Source organism: Octodon degus, unplaced genomic scaffold, assembly GCF_000260255.1.
Source record: "Octodon degus isolate 3935 unplaced genomic scaffold, OctDeg1.0 scaffold00020, whole genome shotgun sequence".
In the NCBI taxonomy this organism is placed as follows: Eukaryota; Metazoa; Chordata; class Mammalia; order Rodentia; family Octodontidae; genus Octodon; species Octodon degus.
The window spans coordinates 14,728,399-14,756,021 of NW_004524596.1; the positions used below are offsets into that span (position 1 = coordinate 14,728,399).

At 39.1% G+C, this 27,623-nt stretch overlaps 2 protein-coding genes across 2 annotated transcripts in view; both read right to left on the minus strand.

Annotated features, from left to right (window-relative positions):
• Window positions 1-27,623, minus strand: part of Srbd1 (S1 RNA binding domain 1) — a 236,736-nt gene that overhangs the window by 140,545 nt on the left and 68,568 nt on the right. The window contains 3 exon segments of the mRNA XM_023711259.1: window positions 24,265-24,372; window positions 25,894-25,984; window positions 27,238-27,249. Coding sequence (XP_023567027.1) covers window positions 24,265-24,372; window positions 25,894-25,984; window positions 27,238-27,249 — 211 coding nt within the window.
• Window positions 10,873-13,112, minus strand: LOC101584880 (alpha-1,3-mannosyl-glycoprotein 2-beta-N-acetylglucosaminyltransferase-like). Its single transcript, XM_004627675.2, has one exon. It carries the CDS (start codon window positions 12,923-12,925, stop codon window positions 11,582-11,584), a length of 1,344 nt encoding a protein of 447 aa, XP_004627732.1. The 5' UTR covers window positions 12,926-13,112; the 3' UTR covers window positions 10,873-11,581.

The following is a 27,623-nucleotide window of genomic DNA, read 5'->3' on the forward strand; positions in this document are numbered from 1 at the left end:
GGAGGGGAGGGGAGGGGAGGGGAGGAGAGGAGAGGAGAGGAGAGGACTATTAAAGACACAGGTATAGGCAAAGACCTTATGAAACCCCAATGGCTTGGGAAATACTATAAAGAAATCAACAACTGGGATCTCATCTTATTAAAAAGCTTTTCCACAGCAGAAAAATCAACAGAGTGGAATGAGAAAAAATTTTAGCCTGTTGGTCTCCAGACAAAGAACTAATATCTAGAACATATATAGAACTGAAAAAAATCAGACACTCCCCAAATTTAAAGACTCAATGCAGAAATGAACAGACACTTCTCAGAAAAATGAATTGACACTTCTCAGAAGAAGTACAAACAAGCAAATAAATACATGAAAAACTGTTCAATATTACTGGTCATTCAAGAGATACAAATTAAAGCAATGCTGAGATGCCATCTTACTCCAGAAAGAGCGGCTGTCATTAAGAAACCAACCTGTAACAAATGGTGGAGGGGTTGTGGGGGAAAAGAAATCTTTTTCCACTGTTGCTGGGAGCGCAGACTGGTACAACCACTGTAAAAAGCATTGTGGAGATTTTGCAAAACATTAGGACTAGAGGTCCCATTTGACTTAGCTATTCCCATTCTTAGTATTTTCCAAAAAGAATTAAAGCTATCAAATCACAGCAACATATGTGCACCCATGTTTATAGCAGACAATTTACAATAGATAAATCTTGGAAATAACTGAATGCTCCATCAACCGAGGAACATATAAAAAAGATGTGTTTTTATACAATGGAGTACTACTCAGCCATAAAGAAGGACAAATTTGAAAGATTTCTAGCAGAATGGATTGACCTGGAGACCAGACACACATATGTAAATATCACATTGTCTATCTGGTGTGAGACAATTAAAGTGTAAATAAGAACCAAAATATATAATAGGTATTGTGAAATAAGAAGAAATTATTAAAAAGGGGAGGTAAGGGGAACAAAATGGAAACAAAGCTTTGTAAAAGAGCAGGGAAAGGGAGGTAAAAGAGAGAGGAAGGAAATGAGGAGAAAAAAAAGAGAAACTAAGATGTATCATATACAAGTACAAGTTCCCTATGATGAATGCGGTCATTATGTATATCTAAATTATATCAATAAACAATAAAAGAGCCAAATAACAAAAGATAAATTAGACTTTATCAAAACTTAAAACTTTCATACTTCCAAGTGAAGTCATAAAGAATGTAAAAAGACACCCCAAAGAAGGGGAGAGAATAATTGCAAGTCCCTATATTTATAAGGGATTATATTCAACACTATAAAGAACCCTTATAACTCAATACTTAAAATAATAATCTAATAATAACAAATAACCTAAAATGACCAAATATTTTAGCTGGACAATAGGAATAAGTCCAAGAGATCTACTAAAGGCCAGAGAGATGGCTCAGTAGAATAAGTGCTTGCCTGGCAAGTGCAAGGGCCTGAGTTCAATCCCCAGTTCTGAAAAACAAAAAAATCACAACCGAGAGATCTACTACAGATTATGGTGACCATAGTTAAAACTGTATTACTGAGGAATACTAAGAGCACGCATGTAGTTTTCCTATTATAAAAATGATGATTATGTAAGGTAATGAATATTTAGCTAAGTTTAGTCATTCTGCAACTTCTATATACCTCAAAACATCATCTTTCATACAATAATTACAATTGTATGTCAGTTTTTTCATTAAAAATTTCTTAAACTTTTTAAAGAAGTAAAACTGCCAACAAAATACACTCATATTATTAAGTTACAAAATAAAAATAAGAAAAGGATCTGAATAGGGATTCCTTCAAGGAATGTGTGTACACATGGAACAAACCCCTCACACTGTCAGCCAAAACAGAGAGGAAAAGAAAGAGGCAGCAGATTGCACAATTCCCTCCAGGGAGCTGCCTCTGGGTCCTAAAGATCTCCCACGAGGCCTCACTTTCTAAAGACTTCATTACTTCTAAGTAGCACCCAGCCTTTAGCACACAGACCTTGGGGGACATGCATCCAAGCACAACAATGAAGGATGAGGGGTAGCAAATCAGAGCTAAAGGATAAAAGATTTCCTTTTCAAATGATGAAAATGTTTTTAAATTGACAGCAATGGTAGCACTTATCTAAGAGTGCATTAAAACTCAGGGAGTTGTACATTTCAAGTGGGTTTATTACATACTGTGTGAATTCTATCTCAAGAAAACCAATATACAGGCAAATAAATGACATAAGACCTCTAAAAAAAACCCAAAATGGACCCAAAATATAGAACAGATTTTAGAATTATGTAACACATCAATGAATATCCCAAAGCAAATTACCCTACAAAATAATCTTGAGGAAACAATGTAATTCTTAGAAGAATATATGCAATAGAGTCCTATTTATGTAAAGGAGCCATCACACAAAATAGCAAAGAATCCCAGAACTCAGAAGAGCAAATATCTCGGAAAGGGTAGAAGGGAGACGTGACACAGGCAGGGGGCTTTAGCTGCAGCAACACTGCTGCGTGTGCTGAGACGAGTGGCGAGGCATGAGTCACTTAATCCTTACCGTTCCTTTCAATGGTATATTTTTAGAATGTCCTTATACTGTGTAAATAACACTCGATTTTAATGCGGAAAGCATGCTATTTATTTTTTTGTATCCTCTGTAACCTTTCTGGAATTGTCTTTACTGAAGGGCAATACATACTTACCCTCATCCACTATGTGCAGCAGAGGAGGGCAAAGTTTTCAGTCAATTCAAATTTCAGCACACCAACTTGGGCGAAGCAGGAAAAACTAAACGCTATTCTAAAGGGATGAACAAAACTGATGTCTTGGTCATAAATATTCTTCAAATGTTATGCAGATAAGTACAGTTCAAAGAAGATGACACAAGTGTCACAGCAGAAATATGTAATAAGTTTTATAACCATACAGAAGAGGCTAAGATTAATTCCAACCCGAAACAGCTAAGAGAATTTCACGGAGAATGGAATCTAAGACAGGCCACGAAGGAGAGGTACAAATTTTACAGAGAATTAAGGGTGTTCTAAGGTAAGAAAATAGTATAAGCAATAATAATTATTGTTATATATTTAGTAGTTGTACTAAAAATAATAGCAACTGACAGTTACTGCTTACATACTATGTACAAAGCACTATTTTAAGTGTTTTTAATGTCTTGCCTATTTAATCTTCAAAAACACTCTATAAAGTAGATACTATTATTATCCTCACTTTAGAGATGAAGAGACCCAGACAGATTAAGTAACTTAAGCACAGTCACTGGTAGTAAGGGATAAAAGTGTAATTCAAACCAGCCTCTGCCGCCTGAGCTCTTAACTACAAAAGAGGTAGAGAAAACTCCATATATGTTCAAAGAACAAATATTCTCATTTCTTTGGCCTACTGGGATCTAAGAATACCAGGTAGGGGGAGGAGGAAGTATTTAAATCGAAGCCACTGAACAGAAGAAACGAATTTTCAATGTAAGTAATAAGAGCAGATCAGGAGATTTAAATGAGACTGCCATGAAAACTAAACATTAAAAATGAATTTATATTAGCTGTATTTAATAATATACAAGATGTAATTCTAACTGTGAAAACACAATGAGAAGTTTTTTGTTTTATGTTTCGGCAGTGCTGGGCATCAAATTCATGCAGGTTAGGCAAGTGCTCTACCACTGAATTACAGCCTCAGCCCCCATATTTTATATGATTAATAAACCATATATTATTTATGTAATTTTTAAATTGTGAGTTCTTTATGAATGACATCAAAAGTATAATGTAAAGTTAAAAATGAAAACTCAGATTACAAATGCATGAATGATGAATACTAAGACTTAGGCTGAGAGGGAGCATCAGTAGATCATTACGCTAAGTGAGTTAGGCTAGCTCGTGAAAGCCCGACCAGATGACTAGCAAACCAGAGACATTCGGGGAAAGAAAAGAAATGGAAGAAACATTCCACAACTACAGAATAAGCAATAGGGTTTACTTTGTACAATGAATAACCACTAAGACAACAATATGTAATGTATCAATTATTGAAAATATGCTAGTAATCAGTTTTGAAACTGTCACACTGCTATTTGTTTCTCAATAAAATTTTTTTTTTTTAAAAACAGGGTTTACTGATAATCTAAACTCATTATCTTTACTGATAATCTGGAATGGGGAATGTGACAAGTAAGAAATACAAGATGACAAATTCTGTGCCTGAGAGAACTGTTACAGACTATTAGCAAAGAAGAAAGTTATAGAAAAACAAAGCAAAGTGAAAAGCAAAACATTTGGCCAAAAGCAGAAACTTTAATGCTAAAACATCAGGCAGAAAGACACTGGAAACAGACACTGGAGGCCACTTAAGGTCAGGTGTCTGGAGAGAACTGAAAAAACAATGTCAATGTAAAATCCACACAGACACAAAAGATAAACCCCAGAAATTGATGAAGAAATGATCAAGAGAAAAATACAAGCTGAAAGAAACAAGGAAAAAAAAATGGCATTCTAGGTACAAAAATGTGTAAAAAGAACAGTTAACAAAATTAGAAGTTAAAAGGTGGTTTATAAAAAAAGTATAATAAGCTGAAAATGAGTCCAAATAAGTTTGGGGGTTGGGGCAGTAAAGATAGCTCAGCAGCAATAAGCACCTGCCTAGCAAGCCCAAGGCCCAGAGTTTGATCCCCAGTACTACTAAGTAAAATCACATCACATCACATCACGTCACGTCACGTCACGTAACATAACATAAGAAACAAAAAAAAGTTTGGAGGCTGTTGTGACAGAATGTGATACTTGGGATGGCTTTATAAATCTGACTCTGAGAACCTAACAAACTGAGGTACTCACTCAATTGTTAAGAGGATGAATGAATCTTGATAATCAAAAAAGACAACTATCCAAATAACCCTGAGATTCCTGAAATGCTAGAGAAGACAATAAGTGCGATATCACAATAAGATATGTGGAAAGGAACTAAAATGAAGTATTCTGCTTCTATGTGATGCCTAAAAATGCCATACATACATTAGACTTTGGAGACAAACTTTCCCGCCAAGACTTCAAATCCAAGGAGACAGATACATTTTACATGGCTTCACTAAGCACAATCCTGTCACTTCTCACTAAGGAAAGGTAGTTAGAGGGAAAATAGATAAAAAGCAGTTTTTAAAAAATGAAAATAAATAGAAGCAAATCAAACCTAAAAGTTGTAAGATACCTCAAAATCCCACTATGCTCCTCAGTTATTCCCAGGCCTGCTTCAATAATTTTATTGAGAAACAAACAGCAATGAGACAGTTTCAAAACCGATTAATAGGACAGTTTCAATAATTAAAACATTGCATATTGTTGTCTTCATAGTGGTTATTCAAACTACAAGATGCAGACATGATATCCTGTCCAAACACTATTAGTACAAATCTTTCTTCTCATTGAATTAAGAGAAAGTAGCTATACACCTCTTATTTTGTAATATACAGATACAAAATGGTCCTTCATTTGTATTCCCTTTTTTTTGTTTAGTTTTGTCAGAAATAGGTATTCCACTGCCATTTAAATATTGTGAGTGAATTCAGCAAAATAATCCAATATAGTCCAGTATTCCATAATAGTAGTGGGTTATCCGTAGGACTGGTAATGTCAGAAGCTGTTGACTTGAGTCTTTTACAGCTCAGCATATTAATATGGCTTTACTTTTGATACCTCATTTTTATACTTTTCTGCTGGATGGTTAAGACCAAGATAAAGCAAGACCTATATAACCAGAAATGTAACTTTTGTATCTGGCCAGGTCAGTCAACTCCCCTCAGGATTTATCCTGTTACACTGTACCGCAGTTTGCAGATCCTTTGTCAATGTCAGCCATGTAGATGAGTCACAGCCATTGCTTGACCAATTTGATCTCTGTGAAAGCCTGAGAGAATGTTTTCTCTCCATGTGACTCTCCCCAGGCACACTCTACATCATCGATCACTTTCCTCTGTGGCCCCATAATCTCCTTGATCAGAAAATTTGGGACACAACTGAGTTACAGGATGTTACAGTACAGGTTCTCCTATGTCTTGAGTCCTCACTGACCTTGAAAGACTAGGGCCAAAGTGTTGGCTATCTTTGCAGCCCTTCTTTTTCTCTAATTTTTGGACTGCAAACTTAAGTTGTTAATCCTCTAGAAGAGAAACTTAATGATATCATTACCCTAAAACATAAGCAGTTGAGCATAACCTCACTATCTGTCTGAATATCAAACATCTTAGACATAACATGGAACAAGTATTTTCCATCAAGTATTGATATGTTAAACTTTAAATCCCTACAGAATGTGAAGAAAAAAACAGAAAAAGAAAAAAATATTTTAAAAAATAGGAATAAACAATTACATATTCTTACAAAGAAATTTAGAAATCTAACCATATACAGCATTTTCCATACCTCCCTGTCCAAATCTCTGAATGAGAAAATGTCAACATCCAAACTGGAAAATCTGAACAGGAATCTCTAATACCCCCTAGCCTTTCTGCATCCAACAAAAAAATTCCTTAAAATAGAAAAAAGAAAAAGACTGATTTCATGGTGGAAATTGTTACTGCTTTTACCACTAAAATTTAAGCCATCTTGAAGTAGCATCTCCCTTTGAAAACCAAATATGACATCTCCCGAAGGACCTGAGAGGGAGAAGATGCTCAGTAAGGGGAGAAGATGAAGAGGAGGGGGAGGAGGAGGAAGAACAACAACACAGCATCTAGGTTCCTTTTGTATAAATGAACCTAAGCCTAAGACCTTAAGAGAAGCGAAGAACTGAATGTCAGAAATTAAATTTGAATAGAAATGGACATCCTCAAAATAGTTCTCATTACTGAGTATTACTGAGGGCTCTCTGTATCTACATCCCACAAAGTGTTGGCAATACTAACATCTAAGTTCTGAGTCAGAAACCCCCCAGATATATTGCTCGGCAAAACTTAAAATAGGACGTAAAATATAATAATGCCTATGGTGGTGGTAGCATCGATTTAAACAACAGAACTATCTAACTCAAACCTGTCACACAAGAATGTAACTAATGTAGTCTATCAAAAGTTTAGGGTAGCTCAGAGTTTTCAGATTCGTGAAAATCACTATATTGAATGGAAAACTAAAACTGTCTTGAAGAACAGTGAAATTTTAGGCAAACAAGGTAAACTGGTCCAAGGCTAGGCCTGGTGGCACATGCCTATAATCCCAGCACATGGGTGGCAGAAGCAAGAGGACTGCTGTGAGTTCGAAGCCAGCATGAGATATAAAGTGAGTTCAAGGCCATCCTACACTGCACAGTGAAACGTCAAAAAGACTTTTTTAAAACATGGTCCAAAACATGCTCAGCTGTGATTCATTCAAGTTTCTTATCACCAAGTAAATAATAAATGTCACCTAATGATCTATGATGACTCCTATCAGTCAAACTTTAGACTACCTTGTAGTTAATATAACAACATACACAACGTTAGGGCAAATTTATGTATAACAACTGTTGATCTTGAATTAGACAGGATACACCAAGTCTCAGAATTTCAAAATCAAATCAACCCCCTGTACTACATGCCGCGCTGGCAATTCTGCTATTGCAATTTACTGCACTGTAAGTAATTCTGAGTTCAGAATTACAGGGCTGAGGTCCTCAGTTCAATCCCCAGTACCACAACAGGAAAGAAGTTTACACACACACACACACACACACACACACACACACACACAAAGCACCCAGAGATAAAGAAGGTAAAGAAAACAGATTCTAGACACAAAGTCATAGATAATTGAGAGATGAAGCACAATACTGCCTAGAAAGTCAAGATCTTGTTTTTTAAGATTTTAACTTTCCTGGGGTAAAGAGCTGTAGAATGGTTTGGTGACTTTTGGCTTATGCTTTTTTATTTGATTTGACATGATTCTTTTTTACGTATTTGGTACAGGGTCTCACTACTCAGCTCGGACTTAAGAGATCTTCCTGTTTTCAGCTTCCCCAGTGCTGGGATTACAGGCATGCACCACCATGGCTGGTCTTGGTGGCCTGCTCAGTGCGCCCCGGGGCAGGGCTGGCACGGCAAGCTGGGAATCAAACCCCAGCCACTGAGCTCTGCCTAAGCAGGTGCTTTAGGCCACTGAGCTATTTGGCCAGCCCTGTGTTAGTACACTGAAAGCAAAATACTGATATAAATCTAAAGACAAGTACATATCATTTTCCACAACATTACATAATTTTATTTTTCACCATTCAGATTATGAAAATTCTATGGTAAAGATGATAGGAATAAATCCAAAGGCAACCTGGTGAGAACCTAAGAAGTAAAGGCTTTTAAATATCTTCTTGCCAGGCATGGTGGTGCATACCTGTAATCCCAACATTCAGAAGGCTGAGGCAGGAGGATCACTGAGAGTTCGAGGCCAGCCTGGGCTACAAAGTGAGTTGAAGGCCAGCCTGAAATGCATAGTAAGACTCTGTCTCAAAAAGACCAAAAAAAAAAAAAAAATCTTTTCTTAAGTAGAGAGAAACAGCCAACTATTTGTGAAACAAAAATGGGTATCAGTTTCAAAACTCAGCTACAAGAAAGCCTACCAACATATATTCAGCTCTCAACAGGGAAATCAGCATCTAAAAGATGTGTATATGGGCAAGTTAATCTTCACAGCAAGGCTTCTCCACGCCCGTTTCCTTTGTTCATGCTTCAGACTCAGTTTTTCACAATACTGAGTTTGATAACTTTTTCTCATGACTGAATAAAGAATAAACAAGCTATGAAATCAAATTAGTTAAATAATATCTAAATAAGATAATGACATCCTATTTTATTCTTTCCTTCACAAAGGGTTGAGAATTTTCTGTGGCTACCCTCTTAGCAACTGATAACCAAGTTAAGTGCCTTCTTCTGATCATAAACAGTGTTGGACTAAAGATCCCTCAGCCAGAAAAATGTAAGAACAACACTGGGAGAAACACAGTTGAAAACAACATGTTCTTAAACTCCCATTCACTCTCTTCTCTGGCCAATTACTGGCCCCCTACCATTATGAACACCACCACTACCATCACTAATACCCCCTACTGTACTCCCACCAAGACTTGAAACAACTGCTTTAAATTTCTTTCAGTGCAGCAAGCAATAGCTTGTAAAAGGATGCAAACCAGCTGAAACATTTGACAGACAGTGTTAAATACCAGGGAATTCCTATCAACCATTGTACTTTAAAAGGTGCTTTGATGTTGGCTATCTTTCATGTACCTCTTTCATGGCACATTAATAAAGAAAACGGAGCTGAAGTAAATCAAGACCCAAGGTCACGTCTAGAATTACAGCACTGTAGGTACCTGATGAAATACGGATTAATGCTGCATGAGTAGTGAATAAATAAAAGGACCTCAACTCACCAATCAGGGAAGTTTTACAAGTGCTTCTGCACTTTATTCTGCAACTAGACCTGAGACATCTTTAATCCTCCATGCCCTGAAACCTCATTATCATAATGTGAACCCAAATGTTAGGGTTCCTACAAAATGTAAGTGCTATGAAGCGGAAAGTAATGGAGATTAAGCTGGGTGTAACCTTAGAAATGTACGGATGTGGGGAACTTGAAAGTGGTATTTCAAAAAGTTAGGAAAGCATTATACAAAGATTTAGCCACATAAAATACATGAGAATCAACACCCCCACCCCACTGCTGCCCAATGCCAAGAAATACAAATAAGGTTGATTCAAGAACTCCAATTTCTGGCTCCTGAATCTTCAAGTCCCATATAACCAAATAAAAAGGATCTCAGCAAAGGACACCAGCAATTTTGAATTCTTGTAATGCAAACTGAAATGACAGCAACAGACACCTACCCAGAGAAACAGAGACGGACAAAACACAAACCTAATGTTTCTGCATAAACCTAACAGAAGTAGTAAGAAAAGAACTTAACTGCTCCTCAATAATCAACTGAATACTTCTTTGGGAAAGTGTTGGGCAAAGGTGAGGGAAGACAAACTAAAGGTGAAGGAAAACAAGCCAAAGGTGAGAGAAAACAGACAGTTGCTTAGTGCTACAGAAAAGTAATAGGCTAAAGAGTTAACAAAATAGTACCAGGGATATATCTCAGTGGCCCAGCACCTGCCTGGCAAGCACAAGGTCCTGATTTCAATTCCTGGTATAAAAAAAGACTTTCTCTGAGCCAGGCATAGTGGTGCACGCATGGAATCCTAGCCCTAGGGACGCTGAGACAGAAGATCACCATGAGTTCCAGGCCAGTCTGAAACACACAGCAAAAACCTGTCTCAAAGTAAAAATAAAAAGAAATACAAATATAGTCTCATTATTAACCATTGAATATACACTACTATTCCTTACATAATCTATTCTAGGAACTATGATCAAAAGTAATTAAAATTATTTAATATTAATCCATCTATCTTGTATCTACTTCACATCTGTGTTCACTGACAGAACAGAGCATAAACCATGACTGTTACAGAACTTATTTTTTTTTTTTCAGACAATTCAGCCTTTATTTTTGAAAATAATTCTGTAGATTCCACTTTGTTCTGCGAAACTGAGTTCAGGCAATAAAAACACTTAAATCCCTCTTGGACCTGCCATTTCCTAGCCTGTGAGGACATGGGAATATGCAGGGTCTGTTCCAGGGCCAGAACTGTCCTGATCTCAGCTACTCTACCTTAGGCTGAGAAGGCCACTTGAAGCCGCAGTCCTCAGGGAAAGGTCTGAGCACCAAACCCTAGGGGAGAAAGAGACAGGGGAGCTCAACTGTCTTCGCGCCAGCACGGAGTCCTCCTAAAACAGGGAGGCTGATTTTTTTAGAAAGGAGGGAGTCTAGTAATAGTATCTCTTTGAGGCAAGCAATAGATGGGGGAATATCCACCTCTTTGCTCCTACCACCTCTCTGCTGACAAATGGGCATGAGCCAAGGGGGATATCTTGCTTTTCCTCCTCCATGTTTCATCTCTGAACTATCAAGTACGAGACTGTAGGGAAACAAGAGCTGAGAGCAGATCAGTGATGAGAAGGGCAGGAGACAGTAAACCCTGGCACCCATCAACTCTACCTTGACCCTGCAGTGAAACTCCTTTGTTTAGTTTCATTTTGGCCACAAATAATCCTCTTTTCCCATAACCCAGCCCCACATTGGTGCAAGGTGGTAAAAGAAAAGACAGGAGGAGGTTCACAGCCTGGCTGGAAGAGCCAAATCACAGAAGAGGCCTGATCAAGAAAGCTGAAGTTGCCAACCTGTCTGCAGAGACCACAGGAGAAAACTCAGGATGTAGACATTCTTGGCCCCAATAAGCCCACGTCTCCTACCACACAGTGGTTTCTTGTACAATAACACCTCTCAACACACCTCAGAATGACCCTTCTCCTCTGACTCCCTTGAGAACGGGAGAATAATCTTCATCTTAACATCTGTGCACTTGAATGCCACTCAAAAGAAAACACAAAGGAAAAACCAAAAGATAAATGGACCCAAAAGGGCAATACAGACAGGACGACGCAGCCCAGGGACTGCAGTCCCATCACAGCTCATGGCATGGCAAGGAGGAGACCCCAGAGGGACAGGCAGATGCTGTTAATTCCAACTAGGATCATAATCATCCCAGGTCTGTGGGGGCGCCAGATGGACGCAACGGCCCCGGAAATGGAAGGTGACAATGCCTCGGTAGCCGGCCCGGGGAACACCTGACTTGAGATCACCCATGACCCCCAGGGCCTTGGCGAAGGCCTTAAAACTGTCCCTACTTGTATACTGCACCCGCACCTCCCCCAGCTCCTTCCGGTCATTGGTCCTCACTTTTTCCACCTGTAGCTGGGGAGCACCATAGACACGGGCAAGGAAATCACGGTCATAGGCCTCCCGCTGCAGGTATGACAGGTCCAGCTGGGTGAAGGGCACAAACTGCTGGTTCAGCTTGATGAACTTGAGATGCTGGTCAAAGAACTGCCCATGGCTCACACCCTTGCGGCCAAAGGTCATTGTTCTTGAGATCTCAGGACGCACACAGGCTCGCCCCTTTCGTTGCTCAGGCCGGCGCATCCAGTCATCCCAGAAGGCCTTGGGCCACTTGGGCTCCAGCTCAGCCCACAGTTCAGCCAACAGCAGCCAGCCCAGGCCAGGAAAAAAGTCTGTGCGATAGAGCAGATCTGGCTTGCTCAAGTCTACCATCTGCTCCTTGCCATTGTCATTCCAGGCAGACACACACCAAAGAGAGGGGTCATTCCTCAGCAGTGGGTAAGTGGCCTGGAAGTACTCAAAGAAGTCTGGCGCCACTTCTAGATCATCTTCCACCACTACAGCAGCTGGGAACTTAAACTCATGGAAGATCTGACCCAGTGCCCAGCGATAGTGCCTGGCAATCTTATAGTAGCCCTGGAACTTGCGGTGGTCAGGCTGCACAGCAATGTTGCTCAGGTCAGGCTGCCGGATGTGTGTGATGGCGCTGCCATAGGAAGCAATGACCTGGGCTGTTTCCTCGTGCCCACAGTCCTGGCTGACGATAATAGGGAAGTGTTCAGCTGAGGGCCGATAATGCAGCAGTTTGTCCAAGCAACGTCGGACAGTGCTACAGTCACAGGCAATGACTAAGATGGGGATCACAGCTGGCGACGGGGTCACGGGCACACGAGGCTGAGCAGGAGGAGCTACAGTGGGCACCTTCCACCGCTGGCTCCATAGAGCATGATGCTCCCTGATCTCCTGCAACAGCCCCCGCTGACGCTCCAACTCCACCTCAGCATCCTGAGCCAGGCGGATCACCTCGCGGGTAAGGCTGACAGGGTCGTCATCCAGAGAATTGTCTAAGTGTGGCCGGCCAGGTGCTGGGCGTGTCCAGAAGAAGAGAAGCAACAGGGCATTCCAGGCCACAAAGAGGATAGCTCCCCACAGCACAAGCCCTGCAGACTGCTTCTTCAGCATCCTGGCCCCCACCAGGGAGGGCGGGCAAGGGAGGGCTCAAGGCTGCCCTTGGGTTGCCTTCTAGAGATCCTCCTCTGGGCTATTTAGATTATACACCAGCTTCTCCCCACTTCCCGGCCGAGAAGCTGCCGCCCGCCCGGGCTCTGGAGCAAGTCCAGCCCGCGCCTCCCCGCCCGTGACGCCCGGCCCTACCAGCTTCCTGCCCAGCGGTCTGTTACAGAACTTATTACAGAGTTGGCTTCTAAAAATACCAAAAAATGGACATCACAGCCTTGTAACATAGTGCCCTACTTTACAAAGGACATCACTTTGTATAACTATTTCACCTTTAATAAATATTAAAGTCCTCAGAACTATCCTTTCTATTCAATTGATAACCTCTATGCAGAAAGTACAACAAAACTGTAGATAGATGAAATTGGTGAGCTCTGTTTCCTTCAAAACCATAACAAAATTTCAGTTTGGAGGAGCACCTAATGTAGAATTGTACAAGCTGAGACTAGGCTGAGAAAAAATGTTAAATAATTGCTCAAAATAGGACATTGTTTCCTCCATTTCTAAAAGCTCTCAAAAACAATAAAATCTCCAAGTTCATCAATTATTACATTAATGCCAAACATTTTATCATTTAATTTACATGTTAGGTCCTGTTACAGCAAATATATTTGTCTAAACAGAACATCTGTTTTGGTTATACTACACTGTATCTTTGGCAAGCACTTATAAAAAAACTAACAAAAACAATCAAGAATCTGTATTGGAACTGGTAACAAAAGCAGATCTGTAACCAAAAACCTTAAGATGAGAAATGACCATCACTGGGCAATAGGCCAGTTCTAATCTAAGTCAATAAACAAAGATCTGCTTTAAGAAGGGCTACAGTTCAGGGTGGGTTAGGATGACGCCTACAGATATTTAAATTGGATTTAGGAATGCAAATCACATGGGCTACAAAACTGGTAAAACATTTTATTTTGATCAAGAACTGTCAAACTGAATTCAGATCCAAATAGTATTTTAAAACCAAACACAAACTTTTCAATTATTTATACCTTATGCCCCCTTTCCCACAACACCCCCCAAAAGTTGATTTAAATGTATTTTCAAAGTACTTTCACTGCTCAACAAAATGAACATAAATTTATTTTAAAATTTATTTGTTACCAAAAATACCCCAGCAAGAAACTGCTAACAACAGGAGCAAAATGTTCATAGTAATCACAGGAATGAAGAGAGAAACAGCAACATGTGAAAGACAAGGAAATTCTGCAGTGTCACTTATGTCTTCTCAAACCTTACGTGAGAATGTAAATACCATCACCTTAACTTGCCCATAAGCATAATAATCAAATTAATAGCTGACAACAATGTAGGCTGTCCCCAGTCCATGGCCTTCATCACAAGGAAAGCTCCCCATGTAAAACAGGTAAAGTACTGCACTGATGAGAAGTAAAAAGCAGCCACAACTTTTCCTCCATATAAAACAGTATTGACTTCATAACATTACAGGCACTTTCTCTCTCTCTAATATGTGTGTGTGTGTGTGTGTGTGTGTGTGTGTACACCAGGGATCAAACTCAGGACCTTGTGCTTGCCAGGCAGGCACTTAAGCGACCAAGCTATCTCCCCAGCCCAGCTATATATATATATTTTTTTTTAATTTTTTTACATTTATTTATTTGTGTGTGTGTGTGTGTATGTGTGTGTGTGTGGCCAGCTCAGCCCACCAGGGGACGGGGCTGGCTGGCATGTGGTGCTGGGGATTGAACCGCGGTCGCTGTGCTTTGCTGAGCTTGTTCTAAGTAGGTGCTTTAGACCACTGAGCCATCTCACCAGCCCCCCCGCTAGATATATTTTAAATTGTATACCGATGCTTACTGATAAGTTAGAAAGTAAATTTCTTCAAAGCAAAACAAAACAATCCCAGTAATTCAGGGCAGGAAATATCTGCTGCCAGTTACTCTGATAGGAATGATTTGTGATCAGAGTAAACAAAAAGCAATCTAAAAAATCACCCCACCAAACTACCCTCTAGCATCACAAGACTCATTTATCCAAAGTATAGTTCACATCATAAGACTTTAATCCAAAAATTAAAAGCCTTTCAAAAACTTTTCAGATACTTATTCTAATAAATTTCAAGGTCTAAAAATTTGAAAACTAGTCCTCCAAATCGACACTAAAATACTGACTGAAATATAGACCCTACATCTAGGGCTTAGGGGTACCAGGCTGTCACCCCACCCATCAATCTATTAGCTAATCAGCACCCTTCTGGAGCCTCATGATCAACTCTCTAGTTTATCCTGAAGAGTGTCAAAACACTATCAAAAACTGTGCCGAGATCCAGATGTATCTACCCGTCTAGTTTTCCTAACAGAAAATGAAAATGTTTTATTCTTAAAAGCATGTGTCCCTTGTCTTCCATAGTTCTATTGTTCTTTCTTACGTGCTCATAAATCATTCTCTCATAATAATCTTGCCCGATCAAAATTACTCAGTACTCACGTGCATAATCTATTTTACCTTTGGAACATCAAAAAACCTGTTTATCTCCAGGCTTTCACAATTTATCAAAAATTGCCAAAAGTAGTATAAAAATTTTATTCATAAATTCATCCAGAACTTTAGAAAATGTTTCATCTGGCCAGAAGATAAAAATAAGAAAGGGGACACTCTGATAGCATTTCAATCAGATTCCAGTTTTATTGTTACTTACTCCATCATTGCAGCCCTAATTTTTTTTTTTTTTTAAGATAAGTTTTAAGTTGCCCACATTGACTCTGAATCTACAGTTCTCTTACCTTGGCTACCTGAGTGCTGGGATTAAAAGAATATGCTAGTGGGCCGAGCTCTCTAAAATCATTCACCCTCACAACAGAAGGAAGCGAGTAACAGCCCTTTCTCTTCTGCGCTGATTAGGTTATGACAATCAGCTAGCACTACCTACACACAACTAGATCCCCTTTCTAACTTTCTTTTCCTTCAGATGATCATTAAAAGCTTTTTATGTTACACACTTTGAGGGAAGAAGGTAACAGAAGAATCTGACCTTTCATCTCCCACTATTGCTTTTAGTACTGAATCCCCTCTTGCACATACCCTCAGTTACTTTCACATTGTTCAATTTTCTACACATTCCTGTAAAAATCCACAGGTGAATTATTGGAGAGATGGCTCAGTGGTCTAAAGCACCTACTTAGAACAAGCTTAGCAAAGCACAGGGACCGCGGTTCAATCCCCCAGCACCACATGCCAGTCAGCCCGCCCCCTGGTGGGCTGAGCTGGCCACACACACACACTAAATAAATAAATTAATTTTTTAAAAAAAAATCCACAGGTGGCTGGCCATCTGCTGTCAGCACACACAACCTGGCTTACTTTTAGCTCCCAGCTTTTCCTGATGGCCACTTCTTGAGGTCAATGTGCTCCACTCAGAACGCAATGGAATATTTGCATATTATACAATATGCCTAAATATGTAAGAGCTAATCACAGATGAGACACTAAGAGACATCAAAAAATTAAGAAAAATGCATAAACATAAAAGCTGTTGCAAACCTGGTTTGGCAAAGAAAATGCACAATCTTCTAAAAACATAAATAAAAGCATTCTTAATAGGTTTAAACAGCTTTTAAATATACTTTAATAGGTGTAAGACTTGTTCTACAAACCAATTTCCTAAATATTTTTGTTTTTCTACTACAATTGTTTTAACATTCAAAAGCTGCAATAAAATCTTGACAAGTGTTAATAACCAGTGTTGAGATAGTTTTCTCTGACATGAAGATCTTAACTAAAAAATATCTATTACTTTCAACTTTTTTCCAGAGAACCTATGAAGGCCCATGGTTTACATTTTACTGGTAGAGCACACTCATCCTGATTAGATACCTCAATGTACCCTGTGAGCTGTCACTCTATTATCTTTGTTAAGAGGATATTTTGCCATTTTGTCTGAAGAATCTTCCTAAGAGCTTCCTACTTTCTTGTTGCACAGTCTTGCAGGCCAATCTCTGCAAGACTAAAGAATCAAAGGTTACTGGATTTCATACAGCATGCTCAGATTTTTCTCAGTATCATCAAACAAATACAGAGTAACCTGGTACACACACAACTGCAACCAATGCAAATATAATATTCACAGTAACACTTAAGTCTACTACACTATGCTTTCATATTTAATTTGGTTTTGATTACTTATTTGTTTCCAGGTTGGGTTGGATTGGAGTGGGTTTCCTTGATTGTACTGAGAATTTAGGGCCTTCACATTGAGCTATGTTCCCAGCCCTTTTTATTTCTTGTATTGAGAAAAGGGCTTTCTAAAGTACTAAATTGCCCAAGCTGGGCCTGCACTTACAATTTACCTGTCGCCACACTCCACAGTGTTCGATTTCAGGTGTATGCCACCATACCTGGCTTTAACATTTTTTCTAAATTGCCGATTTGGGTCCACTAATGATCTTACCTATCACCAATGGGTTACAACATACAGTATGAAAAACATGGCTCTAAACAGCTCATACCACACAGTACAGTGAGATGAATCTGGATGGTATGGATGAGAACACAAATTCATCTCACTTTACTCTAGCCTGGGTAGCTTTCCTCCTTTCTTGTCTTTTTGTTTGTTTGTTTGGGGGGCAGGGTAAAGACAAGATTTCCTGACACACTCCAGGCTCACTGTGAATTCACTACCCCAGGCTGGGATTCAACTGGTGGTGATCATCCTGCTTCAGCTTCTCAGAGGCTGGGATTATAGACAAATGCTACTACACTGAGCTAATCTGGGTGGCTTTCCTAACATGGATCTCATATATCAAACAACATTCCCATCACCAAGAGGTAAGAATGTCAGGGCCCTCTTTCGTTTCACTCCCTTTCTCTTTTTTCCCTCTCTTTCTTTTTCTTTTACTGTCTGTCTTTTTCTATCTCTGTCTCCCCTCCCCTCCTATTCCTTTTCCTCTTCTCCCCTTTCTTGCTCTTAATTCTCTGGATATAGGTTTATCAATAGAAAAATTCCTATCTCATGAAAGAAGAACTATATTAGGGCCACCCAGAAGGCCCTATCTCCACACTGGAACTATTCCTACTTCCTAAGACTATGCTTGTTTTTCCTCTGCTTCTCAACTTGGGGGCCTAAATTTGGAGGGATTAAAAAAAAAAAAATCCCCTACTGAGAGGAAAAGATAATTTATTAGTCACCCTTCCACTGCTGGGACTACATACCTGACATCTGCCACTTAAAAGAGGAGAGGTTTACTTTGGCTCACCATTTCAAAGGTTTCAACACCTTGGCTGGCTGGCCCAGAAGCAGAAATGGCACAGTATGAAGGTCTAGCAGGAAAAACTGCTCAACTCATGGCAGCCAGGAAGCCTGGCAAGAAGAGCAGAGAGAGGGCGAGGAGCCAGGAAAGGTTCTCTGGCTCTGGCACCCTGTGCTCCAGCAGCCTTTCAAAGCTCCACTCCTGAATCTAAACCACAACAAAGAGGAAACTATCCCTGTCATCTGTACAGCCAGCAGGGAAGCAGCACTCTCCAGACTGCAACAGGCCTCAGATTCAAAGGAACCTACACCAAGCTGCATGCTCTGATGACTGTGCCAGAGAAACAGCTCAACTGCTGAAATGACACTGTTCTAATACTGAAAGGAACTAAAACAGCTATGAGATCTGTCCATTTCTCAGCCAGGAATGAATCTGAGTTCAAATAGAATTAAGGAATTGGGATAGTACAAAAAAAAAGTTCCTTTCTACCTCTTATTAAGTCTATCTCATTCAATTTAACAGTTATTTACATGTGAAAACTACTTGCTGAGCGAATACACAAGTTAAATAATAAGAAAAACAATAAAATGTGAACACTATATTTGAATACTGAGATTATAAATTATTTTATAATTTTATATTTCCTCTTTGTATTTTCTTGGATTTTTCAAAATCTCTCTGACACATACTTTAAAAAGAGAACATTAAATTGCCAAAGGATGAAAGCCATTTTCTCTTATGATCTTAATCTGATTTGGGTAACTGAAAACAAAATTTACAATGTAAAGCAAATTTAAAATAGAAAACCAAGTACTAACCTCTGTTTCCTAGTAATATGACAAATTACTTACTTAGATTAATCTACTACTGAAAACAACTAAAAGTTCTAACTATGACACATTTTCTTAAATGCATCTATGAGTTGGCAAGCAAGAAATACTAAAGGTAGAAGTAATTCAATATAAACGGGAAGCTTGATTTATGAAGCTGACTTTTAGCCGAGAGCAACTTCCTAACAGAAAAGCATTTATTTTCCAGTTTCACGGTCCCACAGAGCTTTCACAGAATAAGAGGAATAGAAGAAAAAAAACAGGGTCCACCTAAGATAGGTGTGAGCAAAAGATTCCTCCACCTACCCTCACAAACGTAAAGCTGGGAGTGCAAAGGGTTCAGCCCTTGGTGTAAGGATACAACAAATAAACTCACTGCATCCTAACCCCAGCCAATCACAACGGCTATGAACTACCTTAGGCATTCCTCCTATCCCAGGCTGATGGGAGGAATCACAGGGAGCCATAAACCATCTCTCTATTTGCAGTCCAAGTTCGCACTACCTGGGTGGTCAGAAAAAAAGCTCACGCCACGAATGTAATTTAAGTGATCCTACATTGGTTGCACAGTATCTGCAGGAGCCTGTCAGAACCCAATGCAAATCTGCTTTGAAGCAATTTACAATCAACTCAAGCCTCGGGGAACTCCCAAAGGGAAAAAAAATCCCATGAAAATCAAGAGTTCATAATACAAAATGAACAGAGAGGGAAACAAAGCTGAACCTGCAGTTATAACCGACAGCAGAAACAGACTTGCAAAGACTTTGGATAGAACTGTCACATACGCTATAAAACACACCTAGCATTTTCTTAGTGAATAATGGTATGGAGCATCTTCACTAGTTTACTTGCTGTCTTGTGTCTTCTTAGCTGAAGAAACTTTTTAAATCTTCACATTAAAAAAAAAAAAGGATTATTTTTCTTCCTGTTATTAAATAAGAGTATTTTTTATTTGTTCTGAATAGAAGCCTTTTCCAGGGATATGTGTGTAAAATATACGCCGGCTTGTGACTTGTCATTCAAGACATGAAATGAGAAAAATGCCTGAAATAAATTAATGGATAGATGTTAATTCTCTAAAAGTCCCAGATTTAAATGAAAGCTAAAAGTATAAAATTTCTAGAACAAAATTAGTGACCTTGATTTTGCTAGACATCTCTCAAACAAAAACCAAAAATGTACATACAATTGGATTAAAAAAGACTTCATTAAAATTAAAATATTTTACTCTTCAAAAGATCCTGTTTTAAAAAGAATGAAAAGACCAGGCAAGGTGCAACACATGCACCATGCAGTGTAATTCCAGCACTTAAGACACTGAGGCAGGAGGATGACTTTGACTTTGAGGTCACATAGTGAGTTCAAGGACTGCCTCAACTACCTAGTAAGACCCTGTCTCAAAAGCAAACTAACAAACAAACAGAATGACAAGCCACAAACAAGTGTATGTTTTACACACATATACTTGGAAAAGGCCTTCTATTCCAGACAAATAAAAAGTTCTCTTATTTAATAATAGGAAGAAAAATAATCTATTTTTTTAAGTAGGAAGATTTAAGCAGTTACTTCAGCAAAGAAGACACAAGACAGCAAGTAAACCAGTGAAGATGCGCCATACCATTAATCACTAAGAAAATGCAAATTACAACCACAGTGAAGGAACATTACACATCTATTAGTATAGCTAAAATTAAAAGAGCATAATTTTATAATTCCATTAGGATATGGAGAAAGAACTGCCAGTGAAAACATACAACTTCCTTGAAAACATTTTAGCAGTTTCTTTAGTTAATCAGACACCTACCACATAACAGTATTTACCAAACAGAACTAAAAGCTTAAGGTTACAAAAATGTCCCAAAATGCTTATGCTCCTTTATTTTAAGAACCAAAAACTAGCAACAACCCTAACATCCAACAATTGCAGAATAAATACATTAATTATGACACAGTTGTATAATAGAATACTTGTCATTTTAAATTTTTCTCTTTTTTTGGCGGAACCAGGGATTGAACTCAGCCCCTTGCGCTTGCAAGGGAAGCACTTATTCCACTGAGCCATCTCCACGGCCCGTCATTTTAAAAAAAGAACAAATCAGGGGCCAGAGAGATGGCTCAGTAGAGTAAGCACTTCCCTGGCAAGCGCAAGGACCTGAGTTCAATCCCCAGTTCCACACACACAAAAAAAAGACAAGACAATAAATCATGTATATGCTGCTAGATAGATCAATCTAAAAATAATTATGCCAAGTGAAAGAAGCCAGTAAAATATATGTACAATTCCATATCTACGTGTACAAAAGACAAACTATAACTTTTTATAACTACAGAAAGCAAAGCAGAGGTTCTGGGGGAAAATGAAGCTAGAGAGAGAAAGGAAGACTAAAGGAACTCAAAGAAATTTGGCTAATAGGTATGTCACTATCTTGATTATAGTCATAGTTGCATAGGAGTACACGTGTCAAAACTCAAAATTGTAGAATACACGCGCAATTTCTCACATCAATTATCTCTTAATAAAACCGAAAAACTAACAACAGAATTTCTAAAAGACAGAGATATTACAACCAAAATTAAAAATTTAGTGTCTGGGTTTGACAAACAAAGGAAAAGCTAGTGAACTGGAGAAAAGAAGTGAAAAAATTAACCATGAAGCAGGCCGGAGAGACATTAAGATGGAAAAATCAAGAAACGTTCAATCCATGGAGATGGTGTGAAAAGGCTGAACAGAGATCAATTTTATCTTGATTTTTAAAACTTAGTGAATTGGAAATTGGTACTGCTTAGACAGCTGTGAACGGTGCTCGCTCGCTTCTGCAGCTCACATGCTGACGATGATGTGGACAAAGAATGCTCCTGCCCACAGCCATTCTGTGTATGCAGGAGTGTGGATGTGACAGCTCCCAGAAGGCAAAGGCCTGTGAGTAGGCAATTTTACTAGTTTATCAAATTATGCTCTGGAGAAGCAGCAACCTGTCGCACTTCCACGATAATGTACTCAAGTACCTCTGCCCACACTGACACAACATGTTACTAAGCTGCATTTCTGCCAGTCTCATAGTACAGTGTGGTATCTTTTTAAAGTTTCGATTTGTAATCTTTATTGTGAATGATAAAAATCTGTTCATATGATAAAAATCTTACACAGTATTGAAAAATTATTTTAATCTTTTATGATTTGTGTTCTTTGTGTTGGTTTACTGTTCTTTTTATTACTGATTTCTAAGAGTTTTTTATATAGTCTATTTAGAAAAGCAGTGTTCTGCCGATTTTGTAGTTACATAATTTTCTTCTCTGTTGTCCTGTGGATTTATTTATAGTCTTGGTCATACTTAAAGCCAGAAGATGAACTGGGAAAATCATTTGCTACAAATGTATACACATATATAACTATCAGTTTGCCCAAGATGACACTGTCCTCAACTCATTTCACAATAATTTCAAATATATGTAAATTGTATTTATGATATAAACATATACACTTTAATAAATACTGTATTATTTCTTAAAGCTGTGATTTTATTATTTATTAAAGCTTTGATGTTTTGCCTTAGTATATGTTACTGTACTTTTAATACTCCTAAAACTCCTATGATGTAGGTATTCTTCTCTTCATTTAAAAATGAGGTGAAAAGTGAAGACAAGAGAAAATAAGAAACCCTTCCAAATGCGTAACTAGAAAATGATGAAAACAAAAGATAATACAGGTTTGTCTGACTCTGTGGCTCAAATGTTCTTGTATATGATCTAAAGTTCAATAAAGGGATATTCTCCATCAAATTTGGATGAAATCTGACACATTTCCACTAAACAACTATATTTGAAATTTGTATTTACAATCACTACAAATGTACAGAAGACAGTTATATCAATTAATGTAAACTAGTAAAGTTTTTCTTTAAAAAAAAAAGGGGGGAGGGGGAGTGAGCAGAGGCATTGCCAAAATAAACAATAAGTTCCATCAAGGGTCTGTACAGCATTCCCAAAAGGACTGGACGTGGGCTGGGAGATAGCTCAGCAGTCTAAGTGCCGACCTGGCAAGCACAAGGACCCAGGTTCGATCCCTGGTACAGCATGCTGTGCCGGCCTAGCCCTGAGTCCAGGTGTGGTGACACATGCCTGCAATTCCAGTGCTGGGGAGGCTGAGACAGGAGGATCACTGTGAGTCTGAGCTGCGGAGTGAGACCCTGTATCCAATAAATAATAAATATTAAAAGGAGTGAATGCAGGGTTGCAGTTCCCAGAACAGGGACAACCCACAGTGTTCCCCAACCCAGCTAGAAAACAAAGAGGGGACAGAGCACAGGAGGAAACACATTTCCCTGGCACCTGTTTGTATGAACTTCTCCTACCCTCTAAGGTCACCCAAGTTTTTCCTCACTTACTCTGCTTACAGTCTTAGCACATAAAATACTAAATATCTGCCTCTCCCTCCTGCCTGCCAAGGAATCCTAGTAGCCTCAGCTAAATTTCACTGTTTTGCTGATCTTCTTGGTCCCCTGCTTGTCACCATGCAGAGGAAAATGGCTCACGAGTTCTTTCCCCAAAATCATCATCCACTACATCTACCCTTTCGAAGAAAACCTTTCAGCACTATCCTATTACAGTATGGAAGAGGCACAATGGACTTTTGAGGTCCAAAAAGAAACTAAGGAAACAATGGAAAATGAAAGAACTTCTATAGATAGAGGAGCAGACGAGGAGAAACCGGTCAGGCTAATCCACAGCTATCCAGGAGGTATCTGTATACCTACATAAAATGAAAATTTGTAACAAGGAGACAAAGGCGAATGGGACATCAGAAATACTCTTTTAATTTATAAGATATACTTTGGCTCTCAGTTCTGAAGGGCAACGATGCACAGATTTGGAATCTCCTGGAGTAGGCCAAGTTATCCAGCCTAACCATACCTGCTAGCCTGGTACATCAAACTACTTATCAGTCAATACTTACCAAGAGCCCTCACCCAGAATATGCACAGCCTGGAAGATCCCATAAGAATGAATGAGGCCCAACAGGCTCTCTGGGAGAGTTTTCAGGACATGGTTCTGCTCTAATCATTCCTGTCCTAAATCTCTCCACAAAAAAATTTAAATCATCCTGCACAGCTCTTACCACCAGCAAGAAGTATGTTGGGGAGAAAACAAGACATATACACTAAAAAGAAAAGGAGAATTCAACACCAAAGGTGCTTCAGAAGTTGGGCCTCTCCAAGGAAACAAATATCCCTAACATCCTTACCAGTAAACAACATCCAGTGGTGCAAAGTAATTTTTCATTATCAGGTCAGCGAAGTAAGCTTCAGTTTCCCGGCAGGCAGTTCCATTTCCAATCACCACCGTGCTGCAGCTTCAAGGGAGAAATAGAATGAGAAACTGGATGAGTTCAAGGTATGTTCTGAAATCAACCACAGAAAATGTACAGAATGCACAAATACTTTTATACAATGCTTTTATTCCCTCATGCATCCAAGCAACCTCTCCATTATCTCACAAGGTTGACAGACTTCAGGAAAAAACAAGACAATGCCTTACATTCAGAATGGAGAACAGTAGAGAAGCAGTACACTATCATACAATTTCAAGAATAGCTAGTCTGCTTCACTACCATCCACAGGAACCAAAACTACAGCCACCATAAAAAAGTAAACACCGGACCCCTTCATGGCCATCACTGGAGCTGTGGCAGCTAAAATGAAGTTCAATTTGTGACTCTGAGCCAAAAAAAAAAAAAAAACAACCCACAGTAGAGGGCATCTCAATGCACCTGGCCACATTCACAGACTCTGTTGTCCTCACTTTCCAAATAGCTGAAACACAAATACAAGGTTCCATCTATGCCCCTCCAAGAGCATGATGAGGGTCGGGTTGTGCGAGGGCACCATAAACGTCAGCCAGTTGGCAAAGGAGTCTAGGTTTACAGGAAGGAAAAATACGTGACCTAAGGGCCAGTGAGACTACCCGGCCGAGGAAGGCGCCTGCTTTGGCAAGTGCAGGGACCAGGGACCAGGGACCAGGGACCAGGGTTTGAGCCCCAGTACCACACACCATGCCAACCACACACGCAGGGCACGCTGAGCTGGCGACCAAGTCAGGGCATGGTGATGCAGGCCTGTAATCCCAGCGCTGGGGAGGCTGAAAACAAGAGGATCACTATGAGTCCAATCTGTACCAAATACATAAATGGAAAAAGAAAAAAATACATAATCTACAGTGAACGGATACAGCGGGGAAAGGCAAATGGCACAATGGTCTGCATGAGTACTCACCCCAGCAAGATGATTATCACCACACTAACACTAGAAAAAAAAAACCATAAAAAGATCCTACAGCAGAAACTCAAATCTCAGAAGAAAAGGGCAAAGCAGAAAATGAAAAGGGCAAACACAAGGAAGACACAGTTGGGAAGATGCAGGAATGAAGGCCTCTTACACAGAACTTTAATTAAAAATGGCTAAAATAAAAAAAGAAAGGACATTGGAGCATTCTAAGCCATAACAAGGACACTATCCCGACTCGTATGGTATGTTGTCTTGGCAATCTTTGAAGCTTCTATTACCTCATCCAACCCTCAGAGAAGGAAGGGAAGGAGAAAACAAAGAAGGAGGCCAGTCATGGTCAGCCAACCAGAAGAACCAGGCTCTCACGCTTGCCCACTGCCCGCCCCTCTGGGAGGGAGCAGAGGAAGGGAGCCTGGCTCCTCCGGGACTATGCAGACTATGCGGAGTCGGCACTCCACCCCAGCAGGGCTTCACACAGCTCTTCCTCTCTCAGCGAAGGGTCTCCCGCAGCCCCTCTCCGACCTTGGGTCCTCAGAGTGCTTTCTGACAGTGCAGCCACCGAAATACTCAACGATTACTTATTCACGTACTTGAAATTCAGCAAAAGCTTCTTTATTTTCTCTGCCTCTCGGAAGCCTTGCCCACAATGCAAGTAAACCACATCAGTATGAAGTATCTGACCTTTAAAAACATGGAAAAAATAAGCAATTTTTAAGAAGTTACAAATTATAACTTACTAATGTTTTGAATAAGCAAATTGTAACCGAAAATGGGATTGGCTTGTCTTTCAAAACACAATCTGAATCATTCCCTAGGTCAAATGCTCTCTAAGGACTCTGAAGTAATGCTACTTTCAAAGCCACAAGGATTCTACTTAGCTACTCAAAGCCATTATTAACTGTACACGATTCTGTGATATCTAAAAGAGAAATGTTTTTCAGTAATACCTAACATTAATCACAGTAAAAGTTAACGTTTACTGAAGCCTCACTAAATATCGAGCATTCGTGATACTATCCTTTTTCTTCTTTTCAGTTGCACATATATGAATTTACTTACCTTATGTAATTTTTGAGCTGTGACATTGTTTTATACAGAAAATATTTTATTTTAATTAAATGCACTCAGAATTTCAGGATAATCACTTAATAAAAACAAACGAGCTAAGTAAATAACTTACTATGTTATGAAATGAAAAACAAAATAAACACAAAGAAAACAAATGTAGAAAATAATAGTTAAAAACATTAATAAAATGGGTAGAGGTAGACACAACAGAAAAGATTAAGAAAATTTATACTAAAAGGAAACTGGACACAGTGGCACGTGCCTCAAGAGGCTAAGGCAGGTGGAGTGCCAAAATTTTGAGGCCAGCATAGTCCACCAGCCGAGGCTGCAAAGTGAGTTCAAGGTCAACCTCAACTACAGAGTGAGACCTTGTCTTAGAAAGAAGAAAAAAAAAAAAAGTAAAAACTACTTAGAAAATACATATTTTTAGCAATGCTAGTCAAGAAGAAAAAAAGACACAAATACAAAGACAATTAACTATATGATGAGACATATTCCTAAAAAAATGTTACCAACAGAGACTAAGAATATTTGTGTTTAACATTTTCAAAAAAAGTATTCTATAAGCAATACAATACTGAAAAATGAACTACCAACATATCCAGAATCCTAAGTATCAGAACCCTGTTGAATTTATCTAAACAAAGTATAAGTGTTATTTTTAAAAGCCTAAATAATATAATTCATCTCTGCATCACAATAACAGATAAAAAGTCACACAATATCTCAACAGATGCAGGGAAAAATGTTAAAACATATTCCATTTATTATAGAAATGGATAGCACAATAGAATAATAAAGTGAAAGTCCATGACCATATCTATAACAAAGGTAACAAAACATCTCACAAAACCTAACACCTGAACCAGTAGGAGCAACTCACTGACAGCTAACAGACACACTGGCATGTGGGAAGGAAGGAAGGAGGGGAGAAGAGACAGAGAATGTGACGGTACTCAGAATGGAAGATCCCAAAATCTTTTTTAAAAGCCCTTCATTGAAACGTACAGTGCCTGGAATAGAGCTCAGGAGCCTAAATGCCTGCCTCGCAAATGCAAGGTCCCGAGTTGGATCCCCACTACCACAAAAAGGGAAAAAAAAAAAAAAAAAACCACCAAAAAATTGTGGCAATTAGCTAGAGAATAGACACAGAATTTGGGGAAATTCAGCTTGGCCAGTTAGTTCTGGAAGATCTAGGAAACGCAGCCCTATGAACTCCTGAAACTAAACGGGAAAGATCCCTCTCAAGGAG